Source organism: Nymphaea colorata, chromosome 3 (assembly GCF_008831285.2).
Source record: "Nymphaea colorata isolate Beijing-Zhang1983 chromosome 3, ASM883128v2, whole genome shotgun sequence".
Lineage (NCBI taxonomy): Eukaryota > Viridiplantae > Streptophyta > Magnoliopsida > Nymphaeales > Nymphaeaceae > Nymphaea > Nymphaea colorata.
Window position 1 is genome coordinate 10,374,403 of NC_045140.1, and position 23,867 is coordinate 10,398,269.

Below are 23,867 nucleotides of genomic sequence, written 5' to 3' on the forward strand. Positions count from 1 at the left end.
GTTCAACCAAATGTTTCTCGAACAAACGTTCTAACAACCAAACACCATCTTTGCGTCACATCCGATAAAATGAGAATACTTAACAAAATTTAAGAAGTGTCCTAAATACAAAAACAAAAAAGAAGAATAAAATCAATTTTTGTTTGTTGCATATGGATTGAACTTAATTTTGCATTGATACGAAAAAATCAAGAAAAAACAAACTTAACGGGATCGAATTTATAATACCGAAATTCGGCTCCTCATTCGGGTCGAGCTCGAGACGATCTTAATGGAGTCGCGCTCGTCTTGATTGATGCCCAGCCCTGCAGTGCACAACAGTGTTGAAATAAGCCAGGTTCGATCTGAACTGGGATTTCAACTTGCAGTAGAGGCGAATCGTCAATCGGCCGCAGTGTGATATGGCGGACGGACGGGAGGGAGAAGAGCGAGACGAGCTGGCGGAATCCCTCAACGACCTGTTCACCAACCTCTCCTCCATGGTCAAGTCTGAGCTCCAGGTAGTCCCCTCCCCATTCTGCTTCCATCTTCAGCCCCTTTGTTTCGATCGGCCTTGGTCTTCCGTGAATGCTTCCTTCGACTTCTCTTTCTTTTCACATATTTTAGGCTCCCATTTGAGGGTTTTGATCAAATTTTATTGGTTCCGATTAACCAATTGGAGCTGCAGTAGAATTTTTTTCTCTAGAGCGATGTTTGGGTGCCCACTCTTCTTGAATCTTAGAAACTTGGGGAATCTCGATTTTTTTTGTTTTTCTTCTTTTTAATTGAGCGTGGTCTCCGACCACCAAGCCAGACCTGTGGTGGTAGGGAAATCTGAATATCGTTCATGGTCCTTCCATTGTACCTGGACAATTTTGTACGGATTATTGGTGAATTGTTTGGATTCACCTGTTTGACTGGAAAATCGTTACAAGTGTGATGGTGCTGTCCCGGAGGCCAATGCTTTCTTGAGAAGCACTCAACATGTGAGGCAGTTCTAGATGCGAGTAACTTTTGGAAGAAAATGGAGTAGTCCGAAGACCTTTTCTTAAAGCCTCAGCAACGGTATGGAGTTCTTCTCTGTGTTGTATCAGAAAGATGATTTTCTTTTGCTCTGTGTATTTCTGTGTTGAACTTCTGAAGCACTGTAACGAGTTGACACTTGTTATGGGGCTCTGGATAGGATCACGCTTTAGGCTGGGGAAGGTTTAGTCCTGGTGTCCTTCAGTTTGCATGTCTATGTGAACTCACTTGCTGGGCCGTGAATCATTTGCATGGCGCACTTCAAAAAGATACGGAAGACGGTTGATATTCATCCTAAAGATGCGTTGTTCTTCGTAGTACAAAGAACCGTTGGTTATCTTACATGAGAATTTTGTCAAACTAGGATTACATGGCGAAACGCCTCTATGATAGATGCATAAATGCATAAATACATCTATATATGTGTGTATGTGCATCTGCCGTCATGCTTATTTACATGTAAAGATTCTTACTGTGAAAAAGTGAGGCATGATATGATTTAAGCAAAGTTTTGTTCAAAGATATTACTTAATAACGTAATTGAAATATTGAATGAAATTCAACTAATGACAATTTTTTTTCTCAAACAAAAAACATATTTGGTTAAGTTTCTTGCTTTTTGGTTGAGGGTGACTTACACCCGGTTGATATCGGCTTACTAGCTTGGATAGCCAGAAAAAAGAGGTGCATGATCTGACCGACTCTTCAGAGTGTGCTTTGCGGGGGAAAAGAAAAGGAAGAGAATACAGTTGACCAATCAGAAGTTGCCGACTGCTAATACTACTTCTGATATGTTCGTAGTAGTCTTTAAACAAGGCAACCTGAAAGCTCATTTCTTTTTATGAGATCACCGATAATCTTTTTGGCAGGGAACAGGAAACCTTCTACAGCTTTTGGAGAAAATGAACCTTAAAGTGGCCGAAGAATACCAAAATTTTGGAGACATTGCTTCAGGATTGAGAGTGTTTGTGGAGCAATTGAAGGCAAAAAATGGCAGCTTCCATGAGTATGTTCAGCAGATAGATTCCATTGAACGGCAAGTGACAGAATTTGAAGCTATTATCTCGATGCTTGACAACTATGTTCGTTTGCTAGAGACAAAGGTACGATCTGCATATCAAGATGTGCAACCTAAAACTATCAATTAGATGGTTGAGGCAGGCACGTTACCTGACCAGGGAAGCTAAACGCCGATATTTGATCCTCAATACAATTCAACCCTATAGGAGAGGCAGATTTCAATCCTTTGAGAAAATCAAGTCCCGCACCAAGTTCTTCTATAGATCACATGAAAGCAGAACCAGCAGCTTTATCATTGGGGCCTGATCTGTTAAGAAACTTGATTTTTTTCTCCTATGGAAAATGTTATCATTATCTCTTGACGAAGAAAAGATGTTCTCTATTGGAAATGCATGTTTCTGCTCATGGCAGAACTTACCTATCTTAAGCTGTATAATCATCTTCCATGATCTTCATTTTTTCGTATAATCATATTCCATGATCTCCATTTTTCCGTATAATCATATTCCATGATCTCCATTTTCCCTTTTAACAGGCGTAGTTTCTCTCTCTCTCTCTCTCTCTCTCTCTCTCTCTCTCTCTCTCTCTATATATATATATATATATATATATATATATATCTCACACACACACACACCCACACGCACACGCACGCACATTGAATCAGTTTCTGGGTAAGCTGGCATTCAGCAGTCAGGAAAACAACGTAGAAGAAAAGGTGAACTACCATATAGATTGCGGCTGGGGATGGGCAACATGTATTGTACTTGGAAAAATAAAATAAAGTAGCAACCAAGGTTAACTGCCAGCCATTTACAACAACAGAAGTACTAAGATGCATTAATAATTCCACTAGAAGGCCCAAATGGTACGTCAATCGTACATAAATTTACATCTGTACATCTGGGTAAGACAGAGAAGTCCAGACGAAAGCCAAAGCTCCGCCTCCACGCCCTAAGGCTCCTCCCTACTGTAAACACGATACATAGTCAACTTGGTGTCGCTTAACATCTATAGTACTTGGAAAAATAAGATGCATTAATAAATCCACTAGGAGGCGCAAATTGTAGATGTCATTGTACATAACTTGCATCTGTACATCTGGGTGCGCCAGAGACGTCTAGACGAAAGGCAGAGTTCTCTGCCTCCACAGTCCAAGGCTCCTCCCTACTGTAATCACAGGTACATATCTGGGTGAGCCAGAGACGTCTAGACGAAAGGCCGAGTTCTCTGCCTCCACAGTCCAAGGCTCCTCCCTACTGTAATCACAGGTACATAGTCAACTTGATGTCGCGCTCCACCCCATTAGGTCAAGACATAGCGACTACATGCATCAAACTTTTCCAGTGGCACCAGCCCACCCAGCTATGCTAATGGCCCCAAGGCATCTGTTTTACAGAATGCAACCTTCTTAAGGATTTTATCTTCAAATTTTACCAAAACCGGCTTGCTTTTTCTTTCTCCTTATGCCGCAAAGTTCGAAGATAAATTGGTATCGTGCCAACTCATCTGGGCACGAGACAAAGACATTCGAAAAGATGCTGCCAGGAAGATCTTTCGCTCTTGAGATCCTGTCTTCATAAACCATTTACATTTGCAGATACGAGTATCTCGGCACAACCAGCAGTGGTGGATACCAGACAGACCTTCTGATTGGTGAGGTCCGAGGAAAGAATACAAATCTGCCACCTCCCACTAATAATGACAAAGAGAATAAATCGTGTGGAGCCAGCACCATCTCGTCATCTTAGATATAAAAACGCTGGCGAGAGATGTCAGTTGAAAAAGTAGGGCGACTTCAAAACCACCCTCAGATCAAAATCACCGCGATCTGGAAGAGGAGGAAACCTCAATTGAGGAAATGATTTCTGGAAGCTTTCCAGCAGCTGCATAGCATGGGCATAGGTCAGTGGCAGCGCAATTAGTATAAAACTGTAACGAGTATCGCTTCACAAACAAAGTGTATCCTTGACATAAGAAGATGAGCAATTTTAGGTTGTTGACAAATAACCACATAATGCTAGCCTCTCAAGAAAATGAATCACCTCGTTTCACGCCTACAAAATACTCCTAAAAAAAATAATCACATATGCACAAAACCACATAATGCAGAATACACTATCAGACAGGTGGCAATACTCCAACTGCAACGTGGCAGCCAATTTAGGTGTTCCTAAAGCAGTTCAAGTTCCAGTCAGGAAAGAGGCTTTGCTAGTCTTGGGTTATCATCCAAAGGTTTTTTGGCACCTCAAAGATGTAGGCTAGGGACAAGGATTTGTAGAATCGAGAGAAAAGTCTACTAAATGTAGGTAAAGGCAAGGACTCACAAGAGCACCATTCTTTTGGTATTCATTCTACAAGAGCCATTGACACAAAGGAAAATGACTGGTAAGGGAAAAGTTGGCCCATTTCCTAATGAAAATTCGGCCCCTTCCTCTCGTACCTCAGAACCGGTAGTTCCTTTTTACAATTTTAACAAAAAAAATGTGCACTACTGGAAAGTTCGTATGGCTACCTCTTCCAATATTGGTTGCTTATAGAGCTCCACAAACTTCTCCCTCAGTATTCGGTTCAATTCATCCACATCACATGCATGGGTCCAATATGAATCATGAACTCCTGCAAACAAGTGATTAAGCTGAGACAATCTCAAAATGGCCCAGTCTCAATAGATAAGAGAAGAAATCTCACCTGCAAAATTGAGTCCCGCCTTTTTGCAGGCAATAGCTGTCATCATCATGTGGGATCCATCAAGGGAATGAACAAAATTTGGGGGAAATGCAGTCTTTTGCCTCTTGGTCATGACCTAGAGGAGCCAAAGCATGAGGTTGAGAGAGAAAAAGAAAAGGAACACTATTGATAAAGCTCCATTTAGTAATCAGTGAGCATGTTGAACTAAAATCTAGAACAGCATCTTGTGGATAACCTTATCTGTTTCTCTTTCTAAAGCCAAAACCTGTAGGGATGTTTTAACCTGCAGATTATCAAGTAACAATCAATTTACAAAATTGAGATATCATCCTATATTGCTCATAAAATTAGTTACAAATTAAAAGAACAAAAATCATTCTTAGAGTACTTACGAGACACCTGCCTTTCTTCCTGTAAGGTTGCAAGACTGGAAGGCCAAGCGGAGTAGTCCATCTTACAGACTCATTTTCCGAAGCAATTAACTGCTTGACAGAAAAGGTACATAGTTTGAGACAGTAATTTGATTGAGAAAAATAGTTTTCTATTTACCAAATAGTAAAATAGAGAAGCCTACACTTGCCAAAGCAATGTTGCATTATCGTACGCTAAATAAACATATTGTGCAGGTTCTAAAATTGTCTAAACATACAAAATAAATTGACCTCCAAAACTGTTGTGGTGGCAATGTGCTTGGAAAGAAAGGAACTCAAAGGCATTCACACAAACACATGCACGTGCCTAGACACACATGCACTGCTGTTCTTGGAAAGAAACGAACTCAAGGATATTCGACACACACATGCACATGCATTGACTTTGCATAATCAGGCGCTTTTGGAGGTTACTATTCCCTCCCAAATTATACTTAGATGCAACTAGGAGGAAGCTACTGTCATGTTAGTATGTTACATGTCTGCTCGGCTGCTAATATAGCAACACCAGGTGTTGCCTGACATAAATGCTGGGAAAATCAGGATAAAAAAAGGCATATTTAATGACCTGAAGGCATATTATGTACATCTATGTCTCAAGGCTGCCACAAATAGGCTGCGGCACCGGACTCAGGTGCACACTGGGTGCACTGTGGATGCAACTGTTCATGATTAATGATGGTTTCATAGATATAAACATATTATATATATATCACCAGTATCACCAGTACTCATGTGATATAGGTGTTCACTGTTGTCACAATGACTATAATATTATATGCCATGGGCAAAAGAGGTAGAGATGATGTGATGTGGAGTTGTAAGGAATCCTATTGAAGCTGTTCAACTTGCACTCTTGTGCATGAAAAGTTATTTAGGCAACACTTAAAAAGTTCAAACCCAGCTGAAAAATTTATAAACATGAATAACCCCAACAATATGCTGAATATCGTATAAGAAGCCTGAAATTCGATATTGTGGTGAAACCATGCCAGGGTAAAATGAAATTAGTGAAAGCTTCAACTGACACTTCTCCACAAGGTTCTGAAAACCAAAATTTCATCTTCAAAATATTAAAGAAAAAAATATTTCTTTCATGGAAATGTCTAGGATGCAACTATTTTTAGTTGAAGATTCTTTTCTTCTAATAAAAACCTTTAGCGTCGAAATTTGATAGATTCAGGTACATCATGTTGCAATGTATCTGATCCTGTACTTCATACAACGTAACTTGATTCATTTATATCAGGAAAACTGACATGCATATCTGCATTTTGACCTCATTTTATAATCTGTGACCAGCATAAGCAACTTTTCTTTTTCTTAGTCAGAGATGATACTCATCATCCATTCATTGTCTAATGTTTTTTATGTTTTATGGTTAGATCCCCCAGCTTGCTCTTCCAACAAGAACTGTGTAAAACAACATAAGCAGGAGGGACCTGAAGTTCAGATCTTCTGAATCATGTTGCCGCAATTAATACTTTGATAATGATGTTGAATGTGTTTTCTCCTAGAGGCACCTGCATATCCTACAGGCTACAACCTTATTGTGATAAAAGGTAAATTGTCTCTTAACCTAGGAGAAACCATTGTAAGTTCTGGTAGGATCTGATCAATTACATGATCACAGGTGGGACATTGAGAATTGCAGCATTTGGATCTAATAGGACAAACCCACTAATAATGGAGCTATTCCATCTAATTGGTAAGAACAATGGCAAACTAGCAAGTTCTTAGGTGTTTCCTATAAAAGGGAACCTGGAACCAGTGAGCACCATAATAGTGCACTAGCCGAAGAAGGGAAATGTGTAAGCAGCTCATCTAGCTTTAGCTTATCTGTACCTGCCTTGGTTTAATTGTTGCGTACTCTTTATCTGTTCCTAAATCAACTTATGGAAGGGACAAGTCCCTGAGGTCAAAGACAAACATTGTTTGGAAAGGAAAACAAAAGCATCCATAAATATGGAAAACAGGACCTAGTGATTGCAAAGCTTGTGAAATCTTTTCTTATCAGGAAAACAAATTGGAACCTGGTGGTTATAGCCTTCACAATTCATGGACGAGCCAAATAATTCCGGCCTCCAGAGAAACCAATGGGGAAGTTCTTAGCTCACGTGGTCAATGTTATGCTTTCCATAAATCAGATAGGGTTTCCCATGTGAGAAGTTAGAAATCAAGAGAAGAATAAGCCCAAGATGCAAATGTAGAGCTAACCAGTTCTATATAATGCCAATGCAGATGGAAATGTACTAATTAAAGAAGTACCCCTCAAAGACCATACATTGGTGAAGGTGCCATTACATGCTAGGCTGACTAGATAATCTAAAGAGTCAGATACAACTATTTATCTAAGAGCATGAAAAACACTAAACTGTCGCTGCAGATGGAAACGTTCTAATTTAAATAACTGGCCCTCAAAGGCTGCAAATTAGTGAAAAACATCATTCCATGCTAAGTCGGCCGATTGGATATTTAAAGAACCAGATACAACTATTTACTTGGAACATGAATCAAGACTGCATCAGGAAGCAAGTCCAAACCTTTGCACAATCACCCAGCCAGCTCATAATGTCACGTGCAGCTTGGAACATCTCCTCAAGGGCAGTTAAAGTTGCCTACAAATGGGAGAAATATGTTTGTCACTTTGACATTTTTTCCTTGCTTAAAGGACATAAAAATGGTACTTCAAATTCCAAAGACGAGATGAAATAAAATCTATCTTTATTTACACAAGAGAAAATTGGACCCAGTAGTAGCCCTGCAAACAGTCACAGTCACACAGTAACAGGAACAATAGAAGGAACAGTGAGAGAAGAAATCTGTAATTAGGATTTGATGTTAATCACTTCTCCAGTTCAAAGTGGAGAAAAGCCCCCAGTTTCCTTCATTAAGAAGTATTTGGTAATCAAAGCTCCAAAGGTTTTGGGACTTTACAATATATATTATATACCATGCTAAACAACCAACACTAATGAGCAACAAAGGGCACAGATCAAAGTATTGCAGGGCCCTAAACCAACCAACTCTCAATGCTAATATTAACAAAAGATAGCTAAAAGAAATTTAAAAGAAACAACCAAACACCAAGTCAATGAAAAGTTAGTTGGTGGCTATACTTTTGCTGCATAGCAAGCTGCACCAAAGACCTGGTCATCTGGAATGGCATTCCGCTCTTTTAGCCTTCTCTTTATCTGATCCCGGGCACCAATATAAGTAACTCCATAAACTGATGTCATGACGGTCTGCTTGACTAATTTACGATCCACCTGTGTGATGAATGATAAAAGTACATCATACACTTGAAGTATACTTTTAAGGAAGAACAAGAAAAAGGCACTTGTGAGCGAGGAAGCACTTGGAGTGTTGACGATCTTATCCTCTAAATACCATAACCTAGAAGAGTAGTTAACTAATAACTTGGACTCAAAAATCTCTGTTTGACTTGCCAAAAGGATCACAAAATACAGAACACCATACTTATGGATTGACACAAGTAATAAAATATGAAAGACAGGTGTGAAAAGATCTGCCTATAAGACTGACCAAGTAAACTCAATCCTCAGAGACTACTCATAATATTAAAAAAGACAGCATCAATGGGAAGATGATCAAGATCTTTTATCAACCTGCCCAATCAAAAGCCTAGCACGCACAGCATTGGGATTAGTGGCAGGATCTTTTTGAGAATCTCTTTGTACGGTCTCCAGAACTCTACAATGAGCACAATAGCTTCTCGTTAGATATTTCTATTAGTAAAGAGGAATTCTGATATAAGCAAATGAAAAATAGCATGCTATAAGCACTTTTACTAGGTCCTAGTGCAACTTGTATAAACAGTGAGACAAGTGCGCATAAAAGAAACTCATATTAAGCGTCAGACATGGGAAAGCTAAAGGCAAGGGAAGTGGCTCCTTACCACCTCTCAGTAAAATGAATGGGGAAGGGAGAGAGTTCATTATCTCCCCCTTTCTCCGGCATATCATAAAATGCAATATGCTATAACACACACACACACAGAGAGACGTGTGTGTGTGTCCAAACCGAAAAAATAAAAAGATCGATTAAAAGAACCACTGAGTGAATGAAATCAATGATATTCAATTATCTCTAATATTTTGAAATTATGTCAATATTATTGTGATTTATGATTTTGAAGTCAATTCAGCAAATATCCTGATATTTTCAGCATATCACCAACTATTACAACATTATCATACTACCCTGCATTGCTGATTTTTTTCTGAGGCTTTTGAAAAGTACTTTTTCATAAAGCAAGTTATTGTTTTTTCATTTTGTTTTTTTTTTATGATTCTCAAAAAGTTTTACTATTTGTTTTTTCTATGTATTTTTGCAAGAAAAATAGTGGAGTGCTTATTATTTTTCAGTTTTAAAATTTCTGAGTTTTTCCTGATAATTTTCCAAAAAAATATATCTTCAGAAAAAAAATGCAGAGAGAATGTTTCTGAGTGGTGACTGTTACTACTGAACTTGTTTCCAGAAATATTAAAATCAGTCACTTTGATGCAGAAGTGATCCAGCTCTACAAAATCCATTCTGTTGTGTCAACAGGATTTCATATTATGCATGGGTGCCCAATCTATTCATTCAAAGAATCAGGGAGCCAGTTTGACAGGATGCTTCCCCCAAAATAATATTTCCACCAAAAAATGACTAGCTTAAACACCGGTACAAACAAAATCAGATTGACAAAGGAGCCAGAAAAGCATTTCATTACCTTGCAGCAATTTCTGAATAAACATCTGCAGGTTTCTCCCCAGCAACCAGGTTCACTGAAGCAGCACCCAACTGAATATAACAAGCACATCCACCACATTAATAAGAACAAGATCAAGGAAAAAAGACAAGTTACATTAACATGATGCAATTCTTTTACTATTCTTCAACGTGATTGCTAGATGGTGAATATGATGTGCACATATGAATGTGTGTTTGAACAAGTCAATGTGTAAAACATAGAGAGAGAGAGAGTGCATGTGTATGTGTGTGTGTGTGAGAGAGAGACAAAGAGGGAGGTCATAAAAAATAATCTCGCAATGAGAAATGAAGTCGAATGTGTTAAACCAAAGCATTATCTGTTGTGCAACATTAGAAGAATTACAACAGCTGTTACAACAGCTGCCTGTCAATGCACATTTTGACTGCAAAAGAGTGCAAATGGCCTTGAATCTTCAGATGAACAATTTGGCAGCAAAAAGACTAGAAAATTTGAGAGATAATGAGAGAAGTTTTGTGCAATATATGCTGCTACCAGTTGGAATCCTTCACAACCCCAAAGCTCACTATAACTTACATTTAAAAGACAAAATAAGGGTTTGCAAAACACAACTAGACGTGCTATTTGAGGAAGATACCATGCAATTAATTCTCTCCAGAAGGAACATATTCCACTTAGGTCCTATTTGCTACTTGTTCCACAGCAAGCAGAACACAGTTGTGAAGAAAAACGAAGGGTCCTCTAAGTTTTTTTTTTAAAAAAAAAAACCAAAAAATCAGAGTGCATATTCAACCCATCTTCTAACCAAGTGGAAGAACTTGGAAACAATAGAGCTACAAGGAAGTGCTAAATCTTGTTGATTACAAAAATACACATTACCGTATCTCTTCCCAGGGCAGCATAGTGTTGTAAACCATTACAAGAACCATCCTGAATAAATACCAACACACAGAACTTTAGGCCAAGTAAAAGACAAAACCAAATTAGCATTTAATAGAACACAACAGCTTGAGAGCTAGCCAGGCATACGTTTCCTCAACAATATGGAGAAGTTTAGACTAAGTGAAAGAAAACATCAAATTAGCTTTTTGACAGAAGACAAAAGACTGGGGCTTCACCAGGCATATGTTTCACTTTCACTAGCAAATTTATCTTTTCATATAATCCCAGATACATTCAAATTTATCATTGTTCACTAGAAATGAGTCTCTTGATTAATTCAAGATTTCCAAGATTCAAATATTTTGATTCATAAGTTTATTGAAGTCAAGAAGAACAGTAAGAGGAACCTGAACTTTTCAGCTGTTTACCCTGAAATTGTTCTTCAAACATAAACAATTATTTTTAATGCAATCAAGTAAAAGCTACACTTGACAAGGCTAGACTAGGTCAGGCTACGTATTCTGAACAGTATTCTTCTCCAAAACCTACTTATCATTCAGATTCTAATGTTTATGAGTATTCCCAAATCATACTGAAGCTCTAGTTGGAAACTGGCATCTGCCTGGACTGTGAGTGGTGCTTCCAGATATAGACTAAACCTAAGAAGAAGCATACCCACCTGAGAAACGAATGTGACATGGGAGCAGGATGTGAATGCAGGTATGCCATTTTTCCCAAGAAAAATTGGATGCAGCTGCGGAGATGATGTTCTTAAAAAAGCTTTTATAAACAGTTTACAACAAAGAAGAGCTTTGTAAATTGTAAGTTTTTAAATTGTAGAAAAATACTTCATTTGTAAATTATAAGAAAGGAAAAGGTATAAAAGAAAAAAGAGAAAAACCAACAAAAACCTCCATCCCTCTCTCTGTCCTTTCTCCATCACCCCTCTGTCTCCTTGCTTTGCCATTGCGTCCTTTTTGTTGTTGTTGCCTCCACCCCCCTTCCTATGTTGCCACTAAGCATACTCATCAGCTTCTGTACTTTTTACTTTGCCATACCCAAGACACAAGCAACACCTCACCGCACACCCTCACCTGTGCCTCATCGGCACAAGTGCAGCAGCTAAAGGTCATACCCATGTGATCTAGTGGGGAATGAAAGAATCCCCATAGTTGTGCTAGATCCTAACCAGCTTGGATCACGTAGAAGTTTAACCATATGAAATTCTATTAACAAGACCGAGCAATTCAGCAAAGCCACATTTCTTGTAAACTACTAGACTACTAGTTTGGTTTTCTCGTGTTGATATCCAGCCCAAAAGATTAATTCATAGTGACTTTCTCCTTGCATCCAAATAGCTACTATTTCTAATTACCCTTCTAGGGACAGCCAAAAACTATTTAGCAAAGATTTTCATATGCAAAATGCAAATTTAAAACATCAATCATCAGTTTGTTTAACCATACTGTTCTTTCAAAGTACCTGTTACATCCGGCAGCCTTAGAGAGAGAATCGTTAATCCATTCACTAACCCTAATCTCCATAATAAAGCGATTAGGGTTGAAGAGAGATTTACAAAGTACATCAACAGAAAATAGAGGAATGTTTAAAGAGACTTCCTAACTATTAAATATTGCAAAGAACCACCTAGAAACATAAACTCTTCTAATTCAACACTCCCCCTCAAGCTGGAGCATACATATTAATCATGCTTAGCTTGTCACAACATCTAGAGAAATCACCAATAGGAAGAGCTTTAGTAAAGACATCTGCAATTTGATCTTATGATGATACATGAATGGTGGTTATGGTTCCTCCTTGAACGAGATCTCGAATGTAATGGCAGTCCACTTCAATATGTTTAGTTCTCTCATAAAAAACTGGATTGTTTGTAATGTATGTGGTTGCTCGATTGTCACAATACATCTTCATAGGAAGCGGAATCGACACACTTAGGCTAGATAGCATGGATTTAGCCCAAGTCATTTCAGCGGCAGTTTGAGCCATAGCTCTATATTCTGATTATGCACTAGATCTTGACACCACACCTTACTTTTTGCTTCTCCAGGATATAAGGTTGCCTCTCGCAAATACACAGAATCCTGTGGTAGATTTTCTGTCTTCGACTGAGCCAGCACTTCCAGGGTCTTGCCTTTTGTGAACAAAAGTCTTTTGCCAAGAGATGATTTCAAATATTTGACCACCATTAAAGCAGCATCCCAATGAACTTTCCTGGGCTTTTCATAAACTGACTTAGTTTTCCCACTGCAAAGCTAATGTATGGTCTGGTCACAGTAACATAGAGGAGCTTTCCAATAAGAGACCTGTATGATCGAGAATCCACTAATTCTAATTGGTCATCATGAAGATGTATGCGTGGATTCATAGGTAGATTAGCCGGTTTAGCTCCTAGCATCCCAGTGTCTTGCAATAAATCAAGAACATACTTTCGTTGAGAGAGAACTACACCTTCCCTGTTGCGAGCCACCTCTATTCCCAAGAAATATCGTAGTTAACCAAGATCTTTCGTCACAAACTGTTTTTGAAGAAACAACTTTGCATCAGAAATTTCTTGATCGGAGTCACCTGTCAGGATAATATCATCAACATAAACCACTAGAATGGTCATACCCCTGGAATTCTTCTTGATAAACAGAGAATGATCAAGAGGGGATCTCGCAAAGCCACACTTTGAGACTACATCAGAGAACTTGTGAAACCACGCACGAGGACTTTGTTTGAGTTCATAAATAGCTTTCTTTAGTTTGCATACTTTTCCACACTCTCCCTGTCGTTCAAACCTTGATGGTTGTTGCATATAGACAGTCTCATCAAGATCACCGTACAAAAATGCATTTTTGACATCAAGCTGATACATGTGCCAATCATGATGTACAGCGACAGAAATAATAAGACGAATGGTCCCCAACCGAGCAATAGGAGAGAAAGTCTCGAAGAAATCAACCCCGTAAGTCTGTGTGTAGCCCTTAGCAACCAACCGAGCTTTGTATCTTTCCATAGAACCATCAGAATTATATTTCACTGTAAATACCCACTTGGAGCCAACAATGCAGGAGGAGGATCAACAAGTTCCCAAGTGTCTTGCTGAACTAATGCATCCATCTCATCTTGCATAGCCTGTCTCCATTGGGTATCTAATAAGGCCTGTTGGTGACAAGTAGGAACAGCATGGGCCGCCAGAGCTTGAATAAACTGTTGCATAATTTTACCAACATTGTCAGTAGAAACAAAATGAAATATAAGATGTCGAGTACATTGTCGCTTGCCTTTGCGAAGAGCAATAGGTAAGTCCTGACAGGAATCAGATGGACTAGGTATACTCACTTCAGATGTACTTACCTCCTGAGAAGCGGTTGAGGAAGGATCATGAGAAGGGTCCTGTCGATGTGTGTAGACCAGCGAAGGATCACGAAACTTGGACACTACAGCGGGAGAATCCCCAAAAGGAGACTCATAAGGGAATGACTCCAAAGGAATAGGAAGAATAGGTAGTGGGTCAGATGACAGTGGCATTTCAGTAGAGGTAGGTGAGGAACCATAATAAGGCTGAGACTCAAAGAATGTCACATCCGCACTGATATACTCTTTTTGAGTCAATAGGTCAAAGCATTTGTAACCTTTATGATTCCTGGAGTAGCCAATAAAGATATACTTAATGGCTTGGGCACCCAATTTATCACGTGTGGGTCCAAGTATGTGAACAAAGCATGTGCAACCAAATACTTTGGGAGCCACTGGAAACAAGGGTCGTTGTAGGTGCACAAGTTTAATGGAAACCTTGTTGTCACTGGAGGATGAGGGCAAACGGTTGGTCAAGTAACAGGCAGTGAGGATGGCATCTCCCAAAAAATATGCAGGTAGCTTAGTATGAAGCATTAGGGAGCGTGCCACATGTAAAAGTTGGCGATGTTTCCGCTCAACTACTCCATTTTGCTGGGAGGTATGGAGACAAGTAAACTGAGGAGAAATGCCATTATCAGAGTAAAATTTAATTAAGGTAGATGCCTTGAACTCAAGAGCGTTATCAGTGCGAATGCTTTTAACAAGAATACCAAACTGAGTCTTTATTTCAATAATAAGGTTCCTGAGAGTACATATGACTTCAGACCTTTCTTTCAAAAGAAAAAACCAAGTGACCCGATAATAATCATCAACAATGACAAGGAAATAACGAAATCTAGACCCACTAGCAACTCTGTTAGGACCCCACACATCAATATGAAGAAGATCAAATAGTCCACAACTGGACGGACTAAGACTCGACGAATAACTGCTACGGGTGTGCTTGCCAAGTTGACAGGTCACACACTGGAAGTCTGGAACGACTCTGGTACTGATAGATGAGGAAGTAGGTGACGGAGTTTGGAGACAGATGGATGATCAAGTTTGAGATGCCACTGGAAGGAGGATGACAATGAAGAAATCGAGACGGCTGCAATACCCACAGAATCAGACAGGAAGTAGATGCCCCCTTTCTCGAGACGGCTGCAATACCCACAGAATCAAACAGGAAGTAGATGCCCCCTTTCTCATAGCCTCCACCAATCGTTTTCCCAGTTTGCAAGTCCTGAAATGAATATACACCAGAGTTAAATGTAACATGACAATGTAAATCATTAATCAATTGTCCAACTAATAAAAGATTAGTGGAAAACTTAGGAGCAAATAACACATTAGGAATTGTCATAGACAGAGAAATCTTAATATCTCCATAACCCATAATAGGACACCATCTACCATCTGCAAATCTCACATGACGTGTCTGAGGTAATGAGTGTAGCATGATAAACATAGAAGACCTACTACAAAAGTGTCTCGATGCTCCTGAATCAATAATCAAAGTAGTACTTGCATCATGTAGAGCAGTATCAACGGACATAGCACTGTCTATCATAACTGTAGAGGCCGATGGTTGAGTAGATCTGTGTGTTAAGAACTCCTCATACTCTGACTTGTTGATATTCACAGTCACAGTCTCAGGATTGAAAGAAGATAAAGACCCCTCTATTACTGATGAAGCTGCTTGGATAGATCCAATAGGAGACTGAAATGAATTCTTGCCCTGCTTAGATGCAACACCTCTTCCTAGGAGTATAGCGGAAGGACGACCATGCTTATCCCAACATCTGTCTTCCAAATGTCCTATTTTCCCACAGAATGTGCACTGAAATCTCTCACGACCTCCTCCTGACCCTCGACCTATGCCCCTCCCCCTGAAGAAATTATGTCCACGACCTCCTGAAGCTACCAAAGCAGAGGGAGTAGCATCGGTGGAAGGCAGAAAAAGAGTCACAGCAAGACGACTGAGTCTATTATAAGCCTCAGCTAGGTCAGGAATTTCTGCTCCAGTCAACATCTGTGTCTTTGCTACTGCATACTCCGAAGAGAGACCCTGTAGAAACTTTGCCACCATAGACTGTTCACCATGAGTCTTGTGGCATGTGGGACATGAAGGATGCAAAGCTTTAAGTATTTCATAGATTGACTTGATGGAAGCGAAGTAATGAGCAAAACTTTGGTCACCCTGTCGCAAATTAAGTAATTCCTCCTCCACCTGCAAAACCTTCCTAACATTCTTTTCATTTGAGTACGTTTGCTTCAAAAAATAAAATCCCACATTTGTTTGGCAGAGGTATAATATGCAATAATAGAGGAAATCTGTGGTTGCACACTATTCATGATCCATGACATGACAATATTTTTATCTTCCTTCCATGAACTATATCTTCCATTATTCATCACAGGCTCATCTTCTTCTATAACATGTTCCTTCCGATGTCCAATCACAGACATCATAAATACACGGAACCAAATTAGATCCATCCAACTTTACAGTAGAACCATAAGAAAAGAGATTGTTTGTGTTCTTATGCTCATACTGCATCTCTGTCTTGCCTTCAGTGGCCATAGTGCACGACTTGACAATGTGATCTTAATTTGGTTGCACTATGATACAATCAAGAGTATAGCATGCAGCAATCAACTTGAGAAAACTTAGGCAGCAAAATATATATTTTTTTTTTTCGCACCAAAAGCAGTCCTTAAAAAAACTTGCTGCTCAGTAAATCAGTCCACCAATCAAAGCAATCAATAAATGACCAAGAATATATGAACTTGCTATTCAAAACAGTCCACCAGGCTTCTACGTATCCACATATGCATATAAAAAAAACTTTGTTGTTCAAATCAGTCCATCAGATTATAAAACAGACATTCAATCTGAAAAAAAAATATACCCAACGTGCATCTACTCCACTTGCAGCCACTTTTCCAAAGTCAACAAAAAATATGATAAGAATATGGTCCACGTGCCCAAATCTGAACAAGAATCCACATGCAGCTACTTTTCTACAAGCCTAGATCTGAATAATAATGGAGTCCAATTGTTGCTATTCATCCACGAAGCTAGATCGGACTTACAACTTTCCACTGCAACTCCCACGCAGTTGCTTACGCTCCACTACATCCACGTTGGGGACCTGACACACATACCTCTCACATGTGATTAGGTTCCCCTTTCACGCTGCTTCACTATCTTTCGATCAGCAGAGAGAAGAGAGGAAGGAAGGATAGAGGAAGAGAAGAAGTGGGAAGAGATGAGAGAGGAAGAGGAGAAGGGGTCGCCGGAAAATCACGACAGCCGCCGGTGGAGAGGGGTGGAGATCACCGACTCTGATACCATGTTACAGTCGGCAGCCTTAGAGAGAGAATCGCTAATCCATTCACTAACCCTAATCTCCATAATAAAGAGATTAGGGTTGAAGAGAGATTTACAAAGTACATCAACAGAAAATAGAGGAATGTTTAAAGAGACTTCCTAACTATTAAATATTGCAAAGAACCACCTAGAAACATAAACTTTTCTAATTCAACAGTACCAATTAGATTTTCTGGCCATGATTTAACAATTTGAGCATTAGCGTTCAAAGGATTCTGATCACAGGTCAGCATATGCAATGAAACATCAAGCCTTGATAAATGAAGATATTGTCCATAAATCCATTGAATTTTAACCGTTGCATGTTGTACAAGGAAATATGAGTAACACATCCATATGGAATCCATCCTCTTTTTCTCTCTTTTTCTTAATTCAGTGCTCCACAGTTAAGAGTCAAAACTCTGAATGGTAGTTTAAAGTTTAAATGCTTAGCTATATAATATATATACATACACTGTTGCTATACCATAAACTGTCGCTAAAGCAGGGGCAGAGCCAGAAATTTCCTTTAAGGGGGGCCGAATAATATTTTCAAAATTTGTCGAGGGGCCAAACAACATTTTTCAGAATTTTTACATAGGTCAAACAAAATATTTTCAAAACTATAAATATAAATTCTTTTCTTCCCAAAATGTGAGGGGGAGCCATGGCCCTGCCAGTCCCCCTTCCCTCCGCCCCCGGCTAAATGTAACATAAACCATCACTAAAAATACCATAATCCATTGTTATACCATAAACTGTTCCTAGTACTTCCGTTTCATGGTGGTTTTAATGACATTTTCTATATATTTTGTCAGCTGGTAACATCCAGCACCTATATATATATATATATATATATATATATATATATATAAATGTATAAATGTATATATTTATTAGTCAATCAAATTGGACTGATTGAACCAACTAATCATGGTTACCTTTTATGGTACTTGAACAACCTGTGTAATGTTCAACCTTAAATTTGACAACTAAGGATCCATCTACCTGATGAACAGGCAAGTGTGAGATGGTTGTCTCTGGCGAAGGGTTTCTCAAAGCTTCGGACAGATTAATGCATACAGCTAAGCACTGGAAGGGATCTTCTGCATTTAACCACCACCTTGAACCTTCAAGGGGCCTTTCAGCTGAATCAAATATATCATCTAAATGATTCTCAACAAATGCTACACGACCATCATATGACAGCTTGTCAATGCCTCCCGCAAATAGGTTTGCTAGATGAATCTTTAACCACCTTAATCCTGATTTCCCTAATGGGCGGCCTTCTGCAAATTCTAGGATGCCCCTGCATAGATCTGAACCAAGATGATTCAAGTAAGGGTGCATGGGATATGCCCGCCCACGGAAATCTAGATTATGTGGATAATAAAATCCTTCTTCATCCTTCATTTTGTGGGCCACCTGAAAATGGCATAAGATCAGTATGCTATAAATTGGAAATATTTGTGATAGCAGAGGGGCAAATGAACTCTTACAGCAAGTTTAAGTTCTATATCACACCGCTGTGAATGTCTTTCATTGTTTTCCTTTTCTGTTCTCCTCTTACTCCACTTCCACTTCCTAAGAACTGCTTCGTCCTCTGTGTCTGGTTTCTCTGGTAAAGGAACCTGAAAAATGATGGAGCAGAGGATAAGAATAACAACACAGTAAAACCTATATTTGCAGCTCATGTACATGTTCAGTCCAATGCATCAAACCAATAAATTTTGTGAAGAACAATATGCACCAAATAAAGCAGGTATGCAAAGGAGAGCCATTTTGCCTCAAAGGAGAAGTTTGTCGTACTAAGGGTAACTTACATCTTCACAGTCAATGAGTCCTGCAAGATTCCCTCCACTGGCCCATACTCTATCTACTACTGCAAGGATTCTTTTATTAATCCTCCACTTAGTACTCCCAAGCGTATCCAAGGCCTAAAAAGAAAAGATGATACACAGACACACATGCATGTACACATAAGATAAACAGTGCGAACAGCTAAAAGAGAAGAAATATTTCAACACTAGCTATTGCTTATTATTGAAAAGTAAAGAAAATTGTTCTTCAAAACTTTCACATGAAAGCATTTGAAGTAAAACTTCATACCAGAATTCAATTGTATAGCTAAAGATAATCGTTGAGTCAAAAGCACCAATATTAGATGCTAAAAATCAATAGATATGTCAATGGTGGATTAAGATCAAACAAGTTGATGCCGGAAAACTCCAAATGGTTGTATATATCTTACTTTTCAATACTAAGACTGAACATCAATTCATGAAAATGTTTAAGTATAGATGTCAAGATGTGTAAGACCATGTGTCTAATCATGAAACAGATATCAAAAGATGCAAACGAATTCAAAACCATATGGCACAGAAGTTCAATACTATTTTTTCCTCAATAAACATTAAGATTGTGAAAATCTACATGTGGTGGTTTTTGACAAGCTACCTTAAATATATTATGCTACTTAACACCCATGTAAAATCATATAAAGTGGTTTCAGAACCTTGCTTTGTCACTAGCAACAGCATTCAAGGTGATATTATCAAAGCCAATTTTAACTTTGGTTGCCAAAGTTTCACCAATCAAGTTCATTTAACAGAAACTTAATGAAGCCTGCACCAACATTTATACACAACATGGCATCTAGAGTTCTTTCTTTTCCTTCACTTATTTTTCCAATTTTCCATTATCTCACTACAAGGATTTCTTACGAATAGAAAATCGCTGAAATCCTTCCAAGAATACAGTTTTCTGAAATCCAGCAGCACCAACCCTTCCCCCCAAACAAAACCCACCTCAAGTCTTTTTCTTCTGGCTCTCCCCATCCTCCCACATAGGAATTTGATCAGACAAAAAAGGAATCATCTGAATCAACAAAGATTGATCTTGATTCTTGATTCTCTTGAAAGTACTCTTCACAAGAATGATGTTTCATTTCACTTTCCAATATGGTTGCATCCACATGTGGAAGCTAGAGATAATAAAAAAGAGAAAAAAAAGAAAAAAACAAGATCCACATGTAACAAATATCTGACATGACAGGTACCAAGCAGCAAACTCATAATGCACACCTCAAAGAGAAAAAAGGGAATCATCTGAATCAACAAAGATTGATATTGATTCTTGATTCCCTTGAAAGTACTCTTCATAAGAATGATGTTTCATTTCACTTTCCAACATGGTTGCATCCACATGTGGAAGCTAGAGATAATAAAAAAGAGAAAAAAGAAAAAGAAAAAGAAAAAACAAGATCCACATGTAACAAGTATCTGACATGACAGGTACCAAGCAGCAAACTCATAATGCACACCTGAAAGATATACTGCAACTGTTGCCTTGGGGTTCTTTTTATTGCTTCCCGCAGTTGCCTTGATCCATGGGTACGCATAATGTGAGATGGCAAAAATAGATGTGCCCCTTGGTCATAGCTGTTAACAAGACCATAAAGTAAAATGATTTTGATACAATCAGCAACATTATATTTTGGAGCTTCATCATGGAATCCTTTCCAGACAAATGCTAAAAGCATCCAAAGAGAGATAATTGTACCCTGTCCACCCTAGTGGAGGCACCAACATTGGCATGTAAGGAATCACCATGTGCCTGGCCTGTCAGAACATAAAGAAGTTTAAAGCAACTGAGTTCGCAATATTCTGATCAGTGGGTTTGTTGCAAGAACAGATTCCCCACAATGAACTATATTGTCTGAATGATAAGTTTGCAGTGAAATGTAGAAGGATCACAAGCATCAAAGAGAACGTAATTGTGTTGTGATCAATAATGTCATATCTGGTTTCTAAGGACCCAAGAGGAATAAGAGAATTTCAAGTTCTTGTGGATTCTTCTCAATATATTTATACATTTCAAGAAATACATCCATCAGTAAAGGTTCACCTCTAAAGCCAAGCATGAATAGCACAGATAACATCAAGCGTTCGAAAGAAGAACCATAAGGATGATAAGTCCGAACACATATTTTATGCTTCTCCAATCTAGAAGAGCTAAAAATGTTTAAGAGGTATACTCGATTTCATTGTTTAGCAGCCTTAAAAAAAAATGTATACGTTGACCAAATAATCTCAAAGGTGAAGTAAGAGGGAACTACAAGTTTGAGGCAACAACAAATAATGCATAAGGCACATTGATGCTTTAAAGGGTACCAAACAGTAAATCATCTAATTATGCTGTTATAAATCACCATAGAAACGATATCTTGTCATACTTACAGTTCTATCAAGACCTTTTCGAACCAGAGGATCACATTCAATAACACCATAGCGTCTTGAAATACTTCTGTGGAAAAAAAATAAACACATTTATATATGTCATTAGCTTTGACAATAACCAGCCTATCAATTTGGCAAATGCATCGTACTGTTGGTCCTTGGACACATTTCTTAATGAGTGCCTGAATGCAGGACGGATATCAGGTGGACCGTCGACTGTCTCATCAGATGGATGCTGAATATAAGCCGTTTCAATCAACAACTCAATAAGACGGCACCCAACCTACAAAGGACAAGTACAATTTAAACAAATATACCAAACCGACAAACATTTGGTTGGTTGACATGTCAAGTACCTTTGCGTGAGCCTCCACGCCCCATGGTTCTGAGTCATCCTTTCTTTTCACTATCTGAGTCACCTGACGCAGCTTTTGTTTCTTGATCAGATCGATCACTTTTTTCCTGAGAAACTCTTCCCTTAGAGCTTCAGGTTCTCCTTTAGGCATATTCCCCTTGGGACGTTTCTTCTTCGTTTTCTCAAGAAAGGTAAGAATCCGAGCCTGAAAGTGCAAACGATTGGTTCTCCTATTTTGTGAGATTTAACAACAAAATGGAGTTCAAATAAATAAAGTGAACAAAGAAAGCTAAGTAAAGAAATAATAATAATTAAACAAACTAAGTGAACAAAGAAAAATAAGCCTACAAGAAACAAGATGAGAACTTACCCACCTCGTTTTCGATGGCGTCGCCGATTCGGCAAGCTGCTTGGACAACCCTAGCGGTACCATGATCGTCCGACGTCATCATCAATCCCATCAGCTTATGCATAGTGATAACCGCCATCATTTCTGCCGGCAAACGATCAAAGTAAGGAGCATAGGCAGTCCTATTCTTTCCCTTCCTGTAAGACTCCTGCTCTGCTGCAATGCGGACCCGAAGAGGCTCAAACCAACCAAGAAACAATGACTTCATATAAGGCAAGTTCGGTGCCAATTTCTGCTTACACATGTCCGTGACGAGCTCCCTGTATTCCCTTGCTGCCTTTTCCCACACTTCAGTTTCAACCTTTACTTGCCTTATCCTCAAAGCAAGATATTTGGTGTATCCCAAATTGCCGCGACGTGCCCGGCGTCTACGATAGAATTTTCCTCTTTTCTCTCCGTTCACTTCCCCTGAGCACTGCTCAGGAACCTCCTGAATTTCGTCCATCACCGAACTATCATCATCAGTCGACGGAACGGCTTCTGCAGCACTAGAAAAACCTTGCATCCCGCCCACTCTAGGCCTAAAATCGTCGGTACTCAAGCACGAGAAATTCACCAGATTTTCGACACTCCTTCTATACAATCCGACGCCTCTAACTCCCAAATCTTCCATCGAATCAATATACCGTCGATTACCCATTTCAGAACACCCATTCCTATACCCCAGAACCGATGAGTGAATACTTTTACCCAATGACGAAGCCAAGGAGGAAAAATCCTCCGTAAGGCTGCTCATCACAGCTCCGGGTCGATAAACTAAACTAGAATTCTGAAGAAAAATATGTTTCCTCAAAACCCTCCACATATTTCTAAAGTTTTCTATCGCTCCAGTATCCACGAATTTGATGAGGAGATTTGCTTCGGAGGCAATCGGCAGACGCCGCAATGTCGAAGTGCAACATAGGCCATCATACACCAAAATCAAGCTCAGAAAGAGAAGAGTAACGAGAAGGTGGGTACTCCAGAAAATTTTGTGCATACGAGAAAGATTCAGATAAACAACCATACAAGAGAGATTCAGCTAAATAACTTACAGGCCCAAATTAGAACCATGATCGAGAGAGAGAGAGAACCTAAAACCCTCCTTAAGTCCCGCAATTCACAAGGCGGCTCGAACCCTGGCAGAGTTCGTCTGCTCTCATTTTTCGATACTACGAAAATACCCTTATGATATTTATTTAATGACGTCAAATATCAAATATTTTCCGCCACAGCAGCCCAAGGTCCGCAATCTTTTTCGTTTCGGGTTCGGGTCCAGCTTTTTTTTTTTGGTAACCACAAGTCACCCTTGAGTTTGAACTTTGAAGATCTAACGGCTCTAGTTTAGTTAAATGTTGTAAAAATCTGCTATTGAATCGAATCTGTGGAACTGCCCATAAGGAA

The 23,867-nt window shown here is 39.0% G+C and overlaps 2 protein-coding genes across 6 annotated transcripts; one reads left to right on the forward strand and one right to left on the reverse strand.

Annotated features, from left to right (window-relative positions):
• Positions 1-242: 242 nt before the first annotated feature.
• Positions 243-6,779, forward strand: LOC116249770 (biogenesis of lysosome-related organelles complex 1 subunit 2). 2 transcript variants are annotated; one of them, XM_031623030.2, is made up of 3 exons: positions 243-500; positions 1,872-2,105; positions 6,530-6,779. In XM_031623030.2, exons 1-3 carry the CDS (start codon positions 402-404, stop codon positions 6,563-6,565), a joined length of 369 nt encoding a protein of 122 aa, XP_031478890.1. In that variant the 5' UTR covers positions 243-401; the 3' UTR covers positions 6,566-6,779. The 2 variants fall into 2 exon arrangements, with proteins under 2 accessions (XP_031478890.1, XP_031478889.1); XM_031623029.2 differs by lacking the exon at positions 6,530-6,779 and having other exon boundaries at positions 246-500; positions 1,872-2,522.
• Positions 2,851-23,590, reverse strand: LOC116249769 (DNA-directed RNA polymerase 1B, mitochondrial-like). 4 transcript variants are annotated; one of them, XM_031623025.2, is made up of 19 exons: positions 22,450-23,589; positions 22,077-22,280; positions 21,870-22,003; positions 21,721-21,784; positions 21,044-21,102; positions 20,805-20,922; positions 19,306-19,419; positions 18,982-19,113; positions 18,491-18,907; positions 10,762-10,812; positions 9,883-9,953; positions 8,774-8,858; positions 8,264-8,413; positions 7,688-7,762; positions 5,106-5,195; positions 4,949-4,996; positions 4,714-4,828; positions 4,538-4,641; positions 2,851-3,908 (listed from the first exon to the last, which is right to left on the reverse strand). In XM_031623025.2, the coding sequence occupies exons 1-19, from the start codon at positions 23,488-23,490 to the stop codon at positions 3,798-3,800; spliced, it is 3,183 nt and encodes a 1,060-aa protein (XP_031478885.1). In that variant the 5' UTR covers positions 23,491-23,589; the 3' UTR covers positions 2,851-3,797. The 4 variants fall into 4 exon arrangements, with proteins under 4 accessions (XP_031478885.1, XP_031478884.1, XP_031478887.1 ...); XM_031623024.2 differs by having other exon boundaries at positions 21,721-21,787; XM_031623027.2 differs by lacking the exons at positions 2,851-3,908; positions 4,538-4,641 and having other exon boundaries at positions 4,742-4,828; positions 5,117-5,195; positions 21,721-21,787; positions 22,450-23,590.
• Positions 23,591-23,867: the final 277 nt, after the last annotated feature.